Below are 17500 nucleotides of genomic sequence, written 5' to 3' on the forward strand. Positions count from 1 at the left end.
AAACCAGTTAGAGACTGGCTAGACTACTGTCACTCTCCTTACGTTGGCGTTAATTTAGTCCATCCATTTTCTACCGCTTGTCCCGTTCGGAGTCTTCCACTCCAAATGGCAGCTGTAGGCCTGCTCACGGGAAACATGAGCACATTGCTCCTGTGCTGGTTTCTCTCCACTGGCTGCTTGTTGTTTTTAGAATTCAGTTGAGGATTTTAGGATTTGTTTTCAAATCTCTCCACGGGCTGGCCCCGCCGTACATACCTGACCTACTTCTTCTGCATACCGCGGTCAGAGAGGTCATCTGACCAGTGCTTTCAAGGTCGAGACTGAACTCCGGAACGCTCTCGCTCTGAATTTCAGAACTTCTTTAAAATCACACTTGTTTGCTCTGCAGTTTAACACAAGCTGAGCTGGACATTTTTATGTTATGTTTTTTTTCAAACAGGGTTTTATATATAGAATGTTCTGTACTTATTGTGATTATTATTATTATTACTATTTGTATTCGTTCACCTTTCTGTTTTTGCATTTTATCAATCAATCATCAATCAATCAATCAAAGTTTATTGATATAGCCCTAAATCACGAGTGTCTCAAAGGGCTGCACAAGCCACAACGACATCCTCGGCTCAGATCCCACATCAGGGCAAGAAAACAATGAGAAACCTTGGAGGGGACCAAACCTCATAAGGTTCGACTGGTTTAAACGTAGCTTAAAGGCCTACTGAAATGAATTTTTTTTATTTAAACGGGGATAGCAGATCCATTCTATGTGTCATACTTGATCATTTCACGATATTGCCATATTTTTGCTGAAAGGATTTAGTATAGAACAACGACAATAAAGTTTGCAACTTTTGGTCGCTGATAAAAAAAAGCCTTGCCTGTAGCGGAAGTAGCGTGACGTCACAGGAGGAAGAATTCCTCACAATTCCCCGTTGTTTACAATGGAGCGAGAGAGATTCGGACCGAGAAAGCGACGATTACCCCATTAATTTGAGCGAGGATGAAAGATTCGTGGATGAGGAACGTTAGAGTGAAGGACTATATTGCAGTGCAAGACATATCTATTTTCGCTCTGACCGTAACTTAGGTACAAGCTGGCTCATTGGATTCCACACACTCTCCTTTTTCTATTGTGGATCACGGATTTGTATTTTAAACCACCTCGGATACTATATCCTCTTGAAAATGAGAGTCGAGAACGCGAAATGGACATTCACAGTGACTTTTATCTCCACGACAATACATCAGCGAAGCTCTTTAGCTACTAAACTAACGTGATAGCATCTGGCTCAACTGCAGATAGAAACAAAATAAATAAACCCCTGACTGGAAGGACAGACAGAAGATCAACAATACTATTAAACCATGTACATGTAACTACACGGTTAATAATTCTCAGCCTGGCAAAGCTTAACAATGCTGTTGCTAACGACGCTGAAGCTAACTTAGCAACTTAGCAACCGGACCTCACAGAGCTATGATAAAAACATTAGCGCTCCACCTACGCCAGCCAGCCCTCATCTGCTCATCAACACCCGTGCTCACCTGCGTTCCAGCGATCGACGGCGCGACAAAGGACTTCACCCGATCATCCGTGCGGTTGGCGGCTAGCATCGGCTAGGCGTCTGCTATCCAAGTAAGTACTCCTTGTTGTGTTGCTACAGCCAGCCGCTAATACACCGATCCCACCTACAACTTTCTTCTTTGCAGTCTCCATTGTTCATTAAACAAATTGCAAAAGATTCACCAACACAGATGTCCAGAATACTGTGGAATTGTTCAATGAAAACGGAGCTTTTTGTATGGTGACACATTGGGTACGAATACTTCCGTTGCCGTCGTGACGTCACGCGCATACGTCATCATACCGAGACGTTTCCAACCGGAAGTTTAGCGGGAAATTTAAAATGTGACTTTATAAGTTAACCCGGCTGTATTGGCATGTGTTGCAATGTTAAGATTTCATCATTGATATATAAACTATCAGACTGCGTGGTCGCTAGTAGTGGCTTTCAGTAGGCCTTTAAAGAGTAGACATCGAAAGGGTCAAAGAAACCAGATTTTTGGGAGTATTAATAGATGATAAAATGAACTGGAAATCTCATATACAAAACATACAACATAAGGTAGCAAAAAACATTTCAATAATGAATAAAACAAAACACGTCCTGGGCCAAAAATCACTTTATATTCTCTACTGGTCACTAGTGTTACCATATCTGAGTTATTGTGCAGAAATATGGGGAAATAACTACAAATGTGCGCTACATTAGTTAACCATGTTACAAAAAAGATCAGTTAGAATAATACATAATGTTGGATATAGAGAACATACAAACCCTTTATTTATTAAGTCAAAAATATTAAAGTTTGGTGATTTGGTAAAATTGCAAACAGCTAAAATGATGTACAAAGCAATCTATAACCTGCTAGCAAAGAATGTACAACATTTCTTCTCAACTAAAGAGGAGAAATATAACCTTAGAGGAAAAAATTATTTAAAACATTTATATGCACGTACAACACTTAAAACTTTTAGCATAACAGTATGTGGAATTAAATGATGGAATGGATTAAGTAAAGAAGTTAAAAATTGTACTGACATGATTCACTTTAAGAGGTTGTTTAAATTAATAGTGCTTACAAAGTACAAAGAAGAAGAATTATGAGAAAAACTTCCAACCTTATTGAAAATATTCTTCATCTCAGTATGTTAATAATGACTGAATTAATTAATTACATATTACAAACTGTTGTATGTACTAATTCATAGATGTTATTTTATTATATAAAAAGGTCAGTAAATGATTTTATATAATTGTAAATGCTTTGAAGTGGGAAAGGGGGTAGGATTAAATAAGCTTTGCTTCTTCCTACTCCTTTTCGGGCATGATGTAAATGAAATGATATGAAATTGTGTGATGTATTATGATGTAAATGTGTTCATGTTCCAAATAAACTAAAAGAAAGAAAGACAGATGTAGATAATGGAAAATAGGAGTTGTAGAAATGATTGGAAACTCAAGACAGCCATGACATTATGTTCTTTACAAGTGTATGTACACTTTTGATCGCGACTGTAAATGTGTTTTATATGTAGAATGCTTTGTACTTCATGTGATTTTTATTATTATTATTATTACTAACATTAATCCTTACAGCACTTTGGGGCAGTCGTCTGTTTACAAATTGTGCGAAATGAATAAATCCACCTTGACCTTGACCTTCATGGTGACTAGTAAGCGATGTGTATTCCTCGGACAGCTCCTTCCTTGAACGAGAGGACTGGTTTTACACTTTGACTCGCACCGTGAGTGAACATCATCGAGTGTCTGTGCCCTCTGACAACTCTTCAGTCGAGGTAAGTGTTGACCTTTACATTTTGGGGGAGTTTTTGCCCATCATTCACAATCCTTATGTCGAACAAGAACACATGGGTTTTGTTTTTATGCATTCTTACTAGTAAATAAACACTAGCAAAAGTCAGCTAACAATGGAGGTAATGGTAGTCGCGCTATTCCGCCTATAAACACTCAAAAACCTCCATCAGGGTTTTATACACACACTTTAAGTATATATGTATGTAATATTTAGGTATTTTGCTCATTTTAAACATAAGGCGGTGTATTGATTTCACAGACTCATCACACGAATTATAGCAGACTTCATGAGAGCCAACAAACATAATAAAACAATCACTTACCGTACGATGTCTGCTCTCACTGGCATGCCGACCGATGGGATGTTTATATCTTCCTGTTTAGATGAAGAATCATTCATAATCCCCACGAAGCGTTAGATATAAAAGTTGAGTGCAAACAAGCGTCTTTTCGTGTACTGTATTTATCGGACTATAAAGTATATAAACCACAACATTTTAAGGAAAACAAAAATGTTTCTATTTATTAGCTGCACCGGACTATAAGCCGCAGATATGTTGCAAAATGAGTTATTGACACAGAAAGGTTTTGTAAATGTTTATTTACATACCTTAATTGTTTCCAAACGGTGCCTGTAACACGGCAGTAAAACGGCTGATCAAACAAAACAGGAGTCACCGTCATGGACCCACGAGCTGCGGAAGCTAGCTCTCCAATCAGCTAAACAGACTCAATAACTCCACGGTGACGTTTTGGTGAATTGACTGAGGAATTTGTGAAACTGAAACAATACAAAAAGAATGCCATTGTAAGTTAATAATACTAACAGAGACACTCGTAAATGTGTTAGCTTATTAGCAAGTGCTAACGACGCCAACTTCATTACATTACGACGGCAAGACATCACACATGGGACGGTTTAAGTAAGTATAAACAGTTTTAGTTGTATTGTAAAACTCACAAACAGTGACGAATGAAGAATCCATACGAGTAGCAACGTTATGGACGGCACTCCATTTTTGCTTGAAAGCACTGCCGGTAAATGGAAGGACACTGCAGCACCTGCAGTGAGCAAACTCGTCCAAAAGATGGCGCCATAGCACAAACAATAAAACACATTCTCAGTGTATTTGCTTGGGTTTTTTTCCGTCTAAAACAGGGGTGTCCAAAGTGCGGCCCGGGGGCCATTTGCGGCCCGCAGGTCGTTTTTTAACGGCCCCACGGCACATTTTAAAAATATGATTGAAAAAAATAAAAAACATTAAAAGTGGTATTTAAAGAGCAAACAGGTGAAATGTAACAAGAAAATGTAGCAATGTTTACTCTAATAACACAAAGCTGCCACGCAGGCTGTTTATTTCTTTAAAAAATTATAATGAATCAAAATCAATGTCATTATGAATTATTGACCTATCCAAGGCTCCAATTACATCACATTAAATATTTTGAGATATTTTTTGGGGAAAATGTTGCATATTTTGTGTTTGCCGTGTAAAAAAACGAGCTGTTTTTTTTAAAGAAGGGCCTAAAACGAACAAACAAAAAACATAAACAACAAAAGACTTATAATTGACGGATAGATCTGAAGTTGATCTCGAGATTATTGTGTTAAAAGTAAACAGTAAAAAAAAAAAAAAATTATAATTTATTTTTTAACACTTTAATGAGTAGGACCCTTTTGGATCCCCTACAATTTTAGTGTGATTAGTTTTTAAGTGTCATTGCTCAAAAAATAATAATGACTTAAAATCAATGGTGTTATGAGTTATTGACCTTTTTAAGGCTCCAATTATTATATAATCTCAAATATCCCACTTAAAAATTTTATTGGGTGAAAATATTGCATATTTTGTGTTTTTTTCATTACAAAAAAGGGTTTTCTTTGACAAATCTTTAAAAAATGTTATATTGACAGATAGACCTAATGTTGATCTAGAGATTTAAAAACTTGAATAATAACACAAATATTAATACTGAATAATGACACATTTTTTATATTTTTTGGACCAAAACCCTTTGGGGTCCCCGGGATCAAGCCTGAGTGGAAGCCTAAATGTATATATTTTATACATATATTGTATTGGTTTTTAAAATAAAAAATATCAAAATGGCCCCCGCTTGCTTTGATTTTTCAATGTGCGGCCCTCAGTGGAAAAAGTTTGGACACCCCTGGTCTAAAACAATTTTTAATTTTGGCCGTCAGCGAGGAAAAATCCAGCAATTAGCCGCACTGTCTTACTAGCTGCAGGGTTCAAAGCTTAGGAAACATGTACCGTATTTTTCGGAGTATAAGTCGCTCTGGAGTATAAGCCGCACCAGCCGAAAATGCATAATAAAGAAGGGGAAAAACATATATAAGTCGCACTGGAGTATAAGTCGCATTTTTTGGGGAAATTTATTTGACACCAAAAATAGACATTTGAAAGGCAATTTAAAATGTCTAAAGAATAGTGAACAACAGGCTGAATAAGTGTACGTTATATGAGGCATAAATAACCAACTGGTATGTTAACGTAACATATTATGGTAAGAGTCATTCAAATAACTATAACATATAGAACATGCTATACGTTTACCAAACAATCTGTCACTCCTAATCGCTAAATCCCATGAAATCTTATACGTCTAGTCCAGTGGTTCTTAACCTGGGTTCGATCGAGCCCTAGGGGTTCGGTGAGTCGGCCTCAGGGGTTCGGCGGAGCCTCCGTCGCGGAAGTCAAGACACACCCGACTCATCGTGTAAATAACAACTTTTCCCTATCGGCGTATTATGGATACCCCCAAACAAAAATTCCCTTAATTTTCCATATGCATGAGCAAACGCAAAAACTCCTTGAGCGTTCAGTGGAGCACATGTGAGCGACGTCAGACGTGCACACTGTGGCTACACCAGCAGCGCACCTGACCCAAACCTGACGAGATAACAAGTTAAAGGTTTTATTATTATAATCAAATGACAGCAGTCATTTCCATGAGATTATTTTCTAATATAAGTGTTTAGGCCCACTTACAATGACAATAACAAAACATATTGTTTTTTCAGGAGCTGTGTACTAGTATTGTATGTCTGGGTGGGGGTCCTGCTTTGGAAATAACATGTACCCCTTTCAGACATCCACATGTTGCACAATGAGATGTAAACATGGGATCATGTAACTTTCTGTTTGTAAAATATATATTTATTAGTATTTGTGTAATATAATAACATAATTTCATGATTAATATTTATAAATTAAGATTAAATTATGAAAAAAAACATTTTATTTTTCACTAAAGAAGGGTTCGGTGAATAAGCATATGAAACTGGTGGGGTTCGGTACCTCCTACAAGGTTTAGAACCACTGGTCTATAGTCTCTTACGTGAATGAGCTAAATAATATTATTTGATATTTTACCCATCCATCCATTTTCTACCGCTTATTCCCTTCGGGGTCACGGGGGGCGCTGGAGCCTATCTCAGCTACAATCGGGCGGAAGGCGGGGTACACACCCTGGACAAGTCGCCACCTCATCGCAGGGCCAACACAGATGTGTTAATAATTTCACACATAAGACGCTCCTGAGTATAAGTCGCACCCCCGGCCAAACTATGAAAAAAAACAGCGACTTATAGTCCGAAAAATACGGTAGCGGCTTTTAGTTCGGAATTGACTGTATTTCTCGCCATCTCTGGATCTACATTGAATGTCACAGATTGGCATGATCTATAATCTAGAATAAACTTTCACCAGCTCGGAGGTGATGCAGCAGCTCAATATGTTAGCTCTGTTTGTCTGCATAAAGGCTTAAAATAACAATAACGCATGTAATGTCAATGGAGTATTATTGGCGCTTTTTAGATGTTTTTTTTAGAGTGATTTAGAGGCAAAATGATCACCATTGCTAGCTGCCTAAAATGAGCACATTATTACAAATGATTACAAATTAGAATAGATTCCCAAAAGTGCAGTGTGTGTCCAGGTGAGGAATGGTCTGCGGCTGACTTTGGGAGAAGAGGCGCCCACGCTGGTCCCGCCGTCACAAGTGATGATGTGTATGAACTGCACTTCCCACTTCGGCCTGACCCTCCGCAGACATCGCTGCCACAGCTGTGGGAGGGTGAGTTCCAATGCAAATCAGTGGTCGTAGGAATCAACAAACACAAAGTGTTCTGGTGCTGCCACAGATTGTTTGTAGGAGCTGCTCCAAGAACAGACATCCTCTCAAGTACTTGAAGGAGCGTGTGGCCAAAGTGTGTGACCACTGTTACAACCAGCTGCAGAAGACAGGTGTGAACATGCCCACCATTTATTACATTTATTGCATGTATCATTTACTACATTCATTGCATTTATTACATTTATTCATTGCATTTTTAACATTTATTATATTTATTACATTTAATACATTTACTACATTTATTTTATGTATTACATTTATTACATTAATTGAATTTATTACATTTATTTCATTTATTGCATTTATTACATTTATTACATTTACTACATTAATTTCATGTATTATTATGTAAATGCAATTCCTTTACATTAATTGCATTTATAACATTTATTACATTTGTAATAAATTCATTACATTCATTGCATTTATTACATTTATTATATTTATTAAATGTATACATTTATTACATTGATTACATTGATTACATTCATTACATGTATTATATTAATACATTTATTTAATTTATTAAATTTATACATTTATTCCATTGCATTTATTACATTTATTTAATTTATTATATTTATTATATTAATTGCATGTATTACATTTATTACATGTATAACATTTATTACATGTATACATGTATTACAGTTATATACATATTACATTAATTATAGTTATCACATTTATTACAAAAATACTTTTATTACATTTAAATATGTTTGCATTATACATGCATTTATACATTTATTACATTTATTATAGTTTTTACATTTATTACATTTATACATTAATTACATTTGTTACATTTATTATATTTATTGAATGCATTACAATTATCTTAATCATTACATTTATACATTTATTAAATTTTAATACAAAATGTATGTATTTTATCAAATGTATTCCATATATTCATTACATTTATTACATTCATTACATCTATACTACAATCATTACATTTATTAAATTAACACATGTATTACCGTTATTACATTCATTAAATGTATTTAATTTATTAAATGTATTACATTTATTACATGCATTACATTTATTACAATCATTACATTTATTATATTTATTACATTTATAAATGTATTAAATGTATTATATTCATTACATTTGTTGCATTTATTACATGTATTATATTATATTTATACATTTATTAAATGTAGGGGTATCACACTACTCAGCCTCCCTGGGAAAGTTTACGCCAAGGTACTGGAAAGGAGGGTCCGGCCGATAGTCGAACCTCAGATTCAAGAGGAGCAATGTGGATTCCGTCCTGGTCGTGGAACAACTGACCAACTCTTTACGCTTGCGGGAATCCTGGAGAGGGCCTGGGAGTATGCCTATCCAGTCTACATGTGCTTTGTGGATTTGGAGAAGGCATATGACCGGGTCCCCCGGGAGATCTTGTGGGAGGTGCTGAGGGAGTACGGAGTGAGGGGAACCCTGTTGAGGGCCATCCAATCTCTGTACAACCAAAGCGAGAGTTGTGTCCGGGTGCTTGGATGTAAGTCGGATCCGTTTCCAGTGGGGGTTGGTCTCCGCCAGGGCTGCGCTCTGTCACCTATCCTGTTTGTGATTTTCATGGACAGGATTTCTAGGCGGAGTCGTGGCCATGGCGGAGAGGGTATACGTCTCGGGGGGCTAAGGGTTGCGTCACTGCTGTTTGCAGATGATGTGGTCCTGATGGCACCTTCGGTTCGTGACCTTCAGCTCTCACTGGATCGGTTCGCAGCCGAGTGTTCAGCGGCTGGAATGAGGATCAGCATCTCCAAATCTGAGGCCATGGTTCTCAGCAGGAAACCGATGGTTTGTACAGTCCGGGTAGGGGACGAGACTCTGTCCCAGGTGGAGGAGTTGAAGTATCTCGGGGTCTTGTTCACGAGTGAGGGAAAGATGGAGAAGGAAATCAGCCGGAGAATCGGAGCAGCTGGGGCAGTATTGCAGTCTCTCTGCCGCACTGTTGTGACGAAACGGGAGCTGAGCCAGAAGGCAAAGCTCTCGGTCTACCGAGCTATCTACATTCCTACTCTCACCTATGGTCATGAAGTGTGGGTCATGACCGAAAGAATAAGATTGCGGATACAAGCGGCCGAAATGAGTTTCCTCAGAAGGGTGGCTGGCATCTCCCTTAGAGATAGGGTGAGAAGTGCAGTCACCCGAGAGAGACTCGGAGTAGAGCCGCTGCTCCTTGGCTTGGAAAGGAGCCAGCTTAGGTGGTTCGGGCATCTCGTGCGGATGCCTCACGAGCGTCTCCCTAGGGAGGTCCTCGTTGCACGTCCCACTGGGAGGAGGCCCCGCGGCAGGCCAAGGACCAGATGGGGGGATTACATCTCCTCTCTGGCCTGGGAACGCTTCGGGATTCCCCAGGAGGAAGTCGCAAATGTTGCTCTGGAGAGGGAAGTCTGGGGGTCTTTGCTGGAGCTGCTGTCCCCGCGACCCGATTCCGGATAAGCGGTTGAAGATGGATGGATTTATTAAATGTATTATATTCATTACATTTATTGATTACATTTATTGATTACATTAATTACATGTATTACATTTATACATTAATTACATTTGTTACAATCATTACATTTATTATATTTATTGAATGCATTACAATGATCACAATCATTTTATAAAATGTATTCCATATATTCATTACATCTATACTACAATCATTACATTTATTACATTAACACATGTAATACCATTATTACATTCATTAAATGTATTTAATTTATTAATTACATTTATTACAACCATTACATTTATTATATTTCTTACATTTATACATTTATTAAATGTATTATATTCATTACATTTGTTGCATTTATTACATGTATTATATTTATACATTTATTAAATGTATTATATTCATTACATTCATTACATTTATTACATGTATTAAATTAATACATATATTTCATTTATTACATTTATACATTTATTACATTTATTACATTCATTGCATTTATTACATGTATTTAATTTATTACATTTATTACATTCATTGCATTTATTACATTTATTACATGTATAACATTCATTACATGTATACATGTAATAAATATACATATTACATGAATTATAGTTATCACATTTATTACAAACATACATTTATTACATTTATTATAGTTTTTACATTTATTACATTCATACATTAATTACAATGATCACAATCATTACATTTATACATTTATTAAACTTTTTTAATGTATGTATTTTATTAAATGTATTCCACATATTCATTACATCTATACTACAATCATTACATTTATTACATTAACACATGTATTACCGTTATTACATTCATTAAATGTATTTAATTAATTAAATGTATTACATTTATTACATGCATTACAATCATTACATTTATTATATTTTTTACATTTATACATTTATTAAATGTATTATATTCATTATATTTGTTGCATTTATTACATGTATTATATTTATACATTTATTAAATGTATTATATTCATTACATTCATTACATTTTTTTACAATAATTACATTCATTACATTTATTATATGTATTACACTTATTATATTTATTTCATTTATTACTTTTATCGTATTTATTGCAATCATTACATTTTTACATTCATACATTTATTACATGTATTATATTCATTACATTTATTACAAATATTTGCAGCCAAGAGGAGCTTTTGTACCCAGCAACCTGTTTTGAAAAGGTTTTTATCATAATTCCCATACTAAAAATAATATATTACGAGAATCGTGTAGAATGGAGAATTGATTCTGAATGGAATCGTCACCCCGAGAATGAGAATGGAAAGGTGAGGCGCCCATAGATTCTGTAGTTATACACGTAATGTTTACTTTGTCAAGCAGCAACATATAACTTGGGTTGAAGAAAGAGCAGCAGCAGGTTGTTTGAAAAGTCTCCACCCTGCAGGAGAAGACCCGCCAGCCAAGAGCAGTCCTGGTCCGGCCCGTGCCAGTCGCCCCCTCTCCTCCGTCTTCCAGAGCATCCACCCTCCCAACATTTGGAGACACCGCAAAGGCATGCTCTCCTTCAAGCAGGTGCGCTCATTGCACACGTGCGCTCATTGCCCGGGCCCTGCAGGAGTGACACACCTGTGTGCCCCCCCGCAGGTGACCGTGTCTGACGAGGGCTCCATCAGCGGCAGTCTGCATCGCAGCCACAGGAGCAGGAGGAACTGGAAGAGACTGTGGTTCCTCCTGAAAGACAAGGTGCTCTACACCTACAGGGGCCAAGAGGTGAGGGGGGGACACACCTGGACGGGGCCGCGTGGAGGAAGCGGCCCAGCATGTGCTTTTTTTTTATCCGCAGGAGAAAGTGGCCTCAGAGAGCTTGCCCTTGTTGGGCTTCACCGTCAAGTTACCTGACACGCGGCACGGTGACGACCAGGCCAACGTCTTCCAGCTCTACCACAAGAACACTTTGTATTACACCTTCAAAGCCCTGGACAACCACACGGCCCAGAGGTGCGGAACATTCAGTTTTCTGTCTCGTGGCGCTATATTAATATCAAATATCCGTCCGATATCAGCAAAAAAAAAAGATCTTGCATCTAAAATCTTCGATGTAAGCTGGACAGCCACATCTAAAAGTCCTCCATTAATTGTTTTATTACACCAGAGCCATTTACAGAAAGAAAACATGCAAGGCTATAGGCTACCGGCAGCTACACAACAGCTAAGCACACAATAGCACACAAGCTAGACCTTCGTAGTAATCAGTGAAGAATAGAACAGCACATTTGTCAATATAAACAAGTATCAAACAATTAGAGTTGCGTATCATTTACACACACAAAGTATCGAAGGCAGAAGCCTATTAGAAAGTAACAAACGTGTCTGCATGACTCAACCTACTGCGTCATGAGCTGAACTTCAGGAGTTATTGTGTCCGCGAGGTGTCGCCAAAACACAATTACCACTTCACTTCAATTTAAAGACAGCATAGGTGCATTCCAGTCTTTTAATAATAAATAACTTAGTTGTTGTTTTTTTACTGAACAATTTTTACTGTTTTACTGTGTACTTAAAAAAAAAAAAAAAAAAAAAATCAGATCCGGTGTGCAGTGAATACAGAGCCTTTCCACAGGGGTGTCCTAACATTTTCCTTCCAAAAGCTGCGCACAAAACAATTAAAGGAAAAACAAATGACTGTAATTGATGTATATATATATATATATATATATATATATATATATATATATATATATATATATATATATATATATATATATATATATATATATGTATGTATGTATGTATGTATGTACAGTATGTATGTATGTATGTATATATATGTATATGTATGTATGTATGTATATATATATATATATATATATATATATATATATATATATATATATATATATATATATATATATACATACATACGTGTGTATATATATTTATATATATATATACAAAAAGGTAAACATATTTATATATGTATAAATATATATATTTATGTATGTATGTGTATGTATGTATATTTATGTATGTATGTGTGTATCCATGTATGTATATGTACATATATACTGTATTTGATATGTGTATGTACGTAAGTATAAATATATATATATATATATATATATATATATATATATATATATATATATATATATATATATATATATATATATATATATATATATATATATATATATATATATATATATACAGGTACAGTATGTGTATATGTGTAAATGTATGTATATGTATATATGTGTATACACATATATTTATATATATGTATATATGTGTATACATATATATTTATATATATATATATGTGTATACATATATATTTATATATATGTATATATGTGTATACATATATATTTATATATATGTAGATATATATATATATATATATATATATATATATATATATATATATATATATATATATATATATATATATATATATACATACATACATATATAGCTACATATATATATATATACATACATATATACCTATATATATATATATATATATATATATAGTTTAGTCCTCACATTTGTGTGTGCCTGTTATCTAACGTGTGCCACCTGCTCATTACACAGGTGGGTCAACGCCATGGAGGAAGCCACCGTTTTATAGGACGACTCAAAAAAGGACAACAGGGAAAAAAAAAAAGCTCTTATGTCCTCCAAGGTTTTTGTTCTTGAGGAAACTTTTTCACCTCCTTTTTTTTCTTTTTCTTTTTCTAAACCTGCCGCCAGCAGGTGTGAGTGGCGCTGGCCCAGATACCTGCCAGGTCATGTGACCTCTATCCCACTGAAGGCGTAGACAACAATGGCGGATTGTTTGCCGACTGCGACACATGATACTTTATAAGTCTTTTTTTTTTTTTTTTAAAGATCCGGGAGTAATACATTTGCCAAGGTATGTATTCTTCTATGACTTACTGTACTATGTTGTGTGACACGGCCTTCACACAGGAAGCCACAAAGGACTGAATGGTCATTACGCACGCCAGGGAAACGCTCTTCAGACGCCGCGCTTCACACTTTGTACGTTACTGTCGCTTTATGAATGTTGTTTGAAAAAGGACTGCATTAAAAGGAGAGGAGAACCATCTGCTCCTGGTGTTGACTTTGGAGCGGGTGACACGCTGACACTCGCCATGTGCACCTTCATGGAAACATTGGCCCCTAATGAGGCCCTCACCCAGGAGTCAGCAGGCCGCCCTTGCCTGCTTCACTTCTCCCCCTTTGGGACCTTGCTGACCCACAAATGTTGTCAAGCAGGAGGCCCTTTTTTTTCTGGGGCTCCTGGGAAGACCGACTCTGTCCTACATCCACGGCAGATCATCCATCACGATGCTCTCCTTTCCTCCTTTGGAGTCCTGCACCTTTTCAGACCCACGTACAGCGTTGGCCACTGGGCTTTTTAAAAGAAAAAAGAAGCCACCACGGGGCCAGGGAAAGTTGCGAGTTGCAGCAGGCGACAGTGTGGCGCGTCGTGCCATAAAGTGCTTCTTTGCATCGCTCGATGTAAATAACCTCCTAGGTGGTTAGAGTGTCCGCCCTGAGATTGGTATGTCGTGAGTTCAAACCCCCGGCCGAGTCACACCAAAGACTATAAAAATGGGAGCCATTACCTCCCTGCTTGGCACTCACCATCAAGGGTTGGAATTGGGGGTTAAATCACCAAAAATGATTCCCGGGCGTGGCCACCGCTGCTGCTCACTGCTCCCCTCACCTCCCAGGGGGTGGAACAAGGGGATGGGTTAAATGCAGACGACAAAGTTCACCACACCTAGTGTGTGTGTGTGTGACAGTCATTGGTACTTTAACTTTTAACAAAGTGGTGTCAGCGCTTTGATAAAGAAGGTGAGAAGCACTACTGAACTCAATTCGTCCGCACGGTTTTTCCTTGCTTTCCGTTTATCAGCGTCTTTGTTTTGTGTTGGTATTTACTTGGCTCATACATGATGTGCTTCGGTTTTTCGTAGGATTTAGTCTTCGTCTGAACTTTTGGAAGGGGTTACGAACATAAACCCCAAGTACCACTGTTTGTTTAAAATAGGGGCGTCTCCATCCAATACTGCTACGATGGTAGGATAACAAAAAACAACTGTCGGCTTGTGTCTAAAATCTCCGGTGTATACACTTTGATACACGCAGTTCTGCAGCGTGTCTACGTGTGTGTGATATCATGTGCGATACAAACAGTCACGCAGCGTGGTTACTTGTGTGGGATAACATTTGCGATACAAGCAGTCCCGCAGCATGGTTATATGTGTGTGTGATATCATATGCGATATAAGCAGTCCTGCAGCATGGTTACTTGTGTGTGATGACATGTGCGATACAAGCAGTCCTGCAGCGTGATTACTTGTGTGTGATATCACGTGCAATACAAGCAGTCCCGCAGCCTGTTTACTTGTGTGATGACATGTGCGATACAAGCAGTCCTACAGCGTGGTTACTTGTGTGTGATATCATGTGCGATACAAGCAGTCCCGCAGAATGTTTACTTGTGTGTGATATCATGTGCGACACAAGCAGTCTCGCTGTGTGTTTACTTGTATGTGATATCATGTGCTACACACGCAGTCCTGCAGCGTGTTTACTTGTATGTGATATCATGTGCGATACAAGCAGTCCCGCAGCATGTTTACGTGTGTGATATCATGTGCTACACAAGCAGTCCTGCAGCGTGTTTACTTGTGTGTGATATTATGTGCGATACAAGCAATCCTGCAGCGTGGTTACTTGTGTGTGATATCATGTGTGATACAAGCAATCCTGCAGCGTGGTTACTTGTGTGTGATATCATGTGCGACAAAAGCAGTCTCGCAGCGTGTTTACTTGTGTGTGATATAATGTGCGATACAAGCAGTCCTGCAGCGTGATTACTTGCCTGATATCATGTGCGACACAAGCAGTCCCGCAGCGTGTTTACTTGTGTGTGATATCACGTGCGAAACAAGCAGTCCCGCAGCATGTTTACGTGTGTGATATCATGTGCTACACCAGCAGTCCTGCAGCGTGTTTACTTGTATGTGATATCATGTGCGACACAAGCAGTCTCTCAGCGTGTTTACTTGTATGTGATATCATGTGCGACACAAGCAGTCTCGCAGCGTGTTTACTTGTGTGTGATATAATGTGCGATACAAGCAGTCCTGCAGCGTGGTTACTTGTGTGTGACATCATGTGTGATACCATCAGTCCTGCAGCATGTTTACTGGTGTGATATCATGTGCGACACAAGCACTCCTGCAGCGTGTTTACTTGTGTGTGATATCATGTGCAACACAAGCACTCCTGCAGCGTGTTTACTTGTGTTTGATATCATGTGCGACACAAGCAGTCCTGCAGTCTGTTCACTTGTGTGTGATATCATGTGCGACAAATGCAGTCTTGCAGCGTGTTTACTTCTGTGTGATATCATATGCGATACAAGCAGTCCTGCAGCGTGTTTACTTGTGTGTGATATCATGTGTGACACAAGCAGTCCTGCAGCGTGTTTACTTGTGTGTGATATCATGTGCAACACAAGCACTCCTGCAGCGTGTTTACTTGTGTTTGATATCATGTGCGACACAAGCAGTCCTGCAGTCTGTTCACTTGTGTGTGATATCATGTGCGACAAATGCAGTCTTGCAGCGTGTTTACTTCTGTGTGATATCATATGCGATACAAGCAGTCCTGCAGCGTGTTTACTTCTGTGTGATATCATATGCGATACAAGCAGTCCTGCAGCGTGTTTACTTGTGTTTGATATCATGTGTGACACAAGCAGTCCTGCAGTGTGTTTACTTGTGTTTGATATCATTTGCGATACAAGCAATCCTGCAGCATGTTTACTTTTGTGTGACATGATGTGCGATACAAGCAGTCCTGCAGATAAAAAAAACAACTACTTTTGAACACTTTGGACCCTCGGGACCAGAATGGGTATACCTGTAGAAAAATTATTACATAGCATAATTATCATTTGTTTACATTTGCATAGTTTAAAACTTTTAATCAACTTCATCCCTATTTAGAATTATTCACTTGATATTTATTATCATATTTTAAGTCACAAGAAATATTGCTGATTATAAAACAACCCCGAAAAAAGGATGGAAAATATTTTTAATATTTAAAAAAAGGAATAATTAACATTTTGGTAAATCTCACGGTCAGTAAACGTAAACTCTCACATCCAACACATGTTGAATTTGTAGGTTATTTGTATATTCAGCTCAGGTTCCATGAACGACTTGCAAAAATATACTTTTAAATAGCGGCGTTGCCTCAGCTGTGCAAGAATATGAACTATTAAAACATGTCAAAAGTATTTTACTGCCATGACAGCAGCTACACATGCAGATGAGCGAGCAGTGTGCATTCTTCACTTTGCAGGTGTGTGGACTTCTGTGCTGTTCCACGTCTGTGCATCCTACAGGGTTGGATGGTGGCAGAGCGCCCGTGTGTGAGTGTGTGTGCGTGTGTGT

At 37.6% G+C, this 17500-nt stretch overlaps 1 protein-coding gene across 2 annotated transcripts in view; it reads left to right on the forward strand.

Annotated features, from left to right (window-relative positions):
• LOC133643089 (FYVE, RhoGEF and PH domain-containing protein 5-like) overlaps nucleotides 1-14183 on the forward strand; it is a 79160-nt gene extending 64977 nt beyond the window's left edge. For both annotated transcript variants that reach the window (XM_062037496.1, XM_062037497.1), the window contains 7 exons: nucleotides 3265-3361; nucleotides 7341-7478; nucleotides 7546-7648; nucleotides 11458-11585; nucleotides 11658-11783; nucleotides 11857-12011; nucleotides 13611-14183. In XM_062037496.1, the coding sequence (XP_061893480.1) occupies nucleotides 3265-3361; nucleotides 7341-7478; nucleotides 7546-7648; nucleotides 11458-11585; nucleotides 11658-11783; nucleotides 11857-12011; nucleotides 13611-13647 (784 nt within the window). In that variant the 3' untranslated portion in view covers nucleotides 13648-14183. The remainder of the gene's footprint in view (nucleotides 1-3264; nucleotides 3362-7340; nucleotides 7479-7545; nucleotides 7649-11457; nucleotides 11586-11657; nucleotides 11784-11856; nucleotides 12012-13610) is intronic.
• Nucleotides 14184-17500: the final 3317 nt, after the last annotated feature.

The sequence above is a fragment of the Entelurus aequoreus genome, linkage group LG26, assembly GCF_033978785.1.
Source record: "Entelurus aequoreus isolate RoL-2023_Sb linkage group LG26, RoL_Eaeq_v1.1, whole genome shotgun sequence".
Taxonomy (NCBI): domain Eukaryota; kingdom Metazoa; phylum Chordata; class Actinopteri; order Syngnathiformes; family Syngnathidae; genus Entelurus; species Entelurus aequoreus.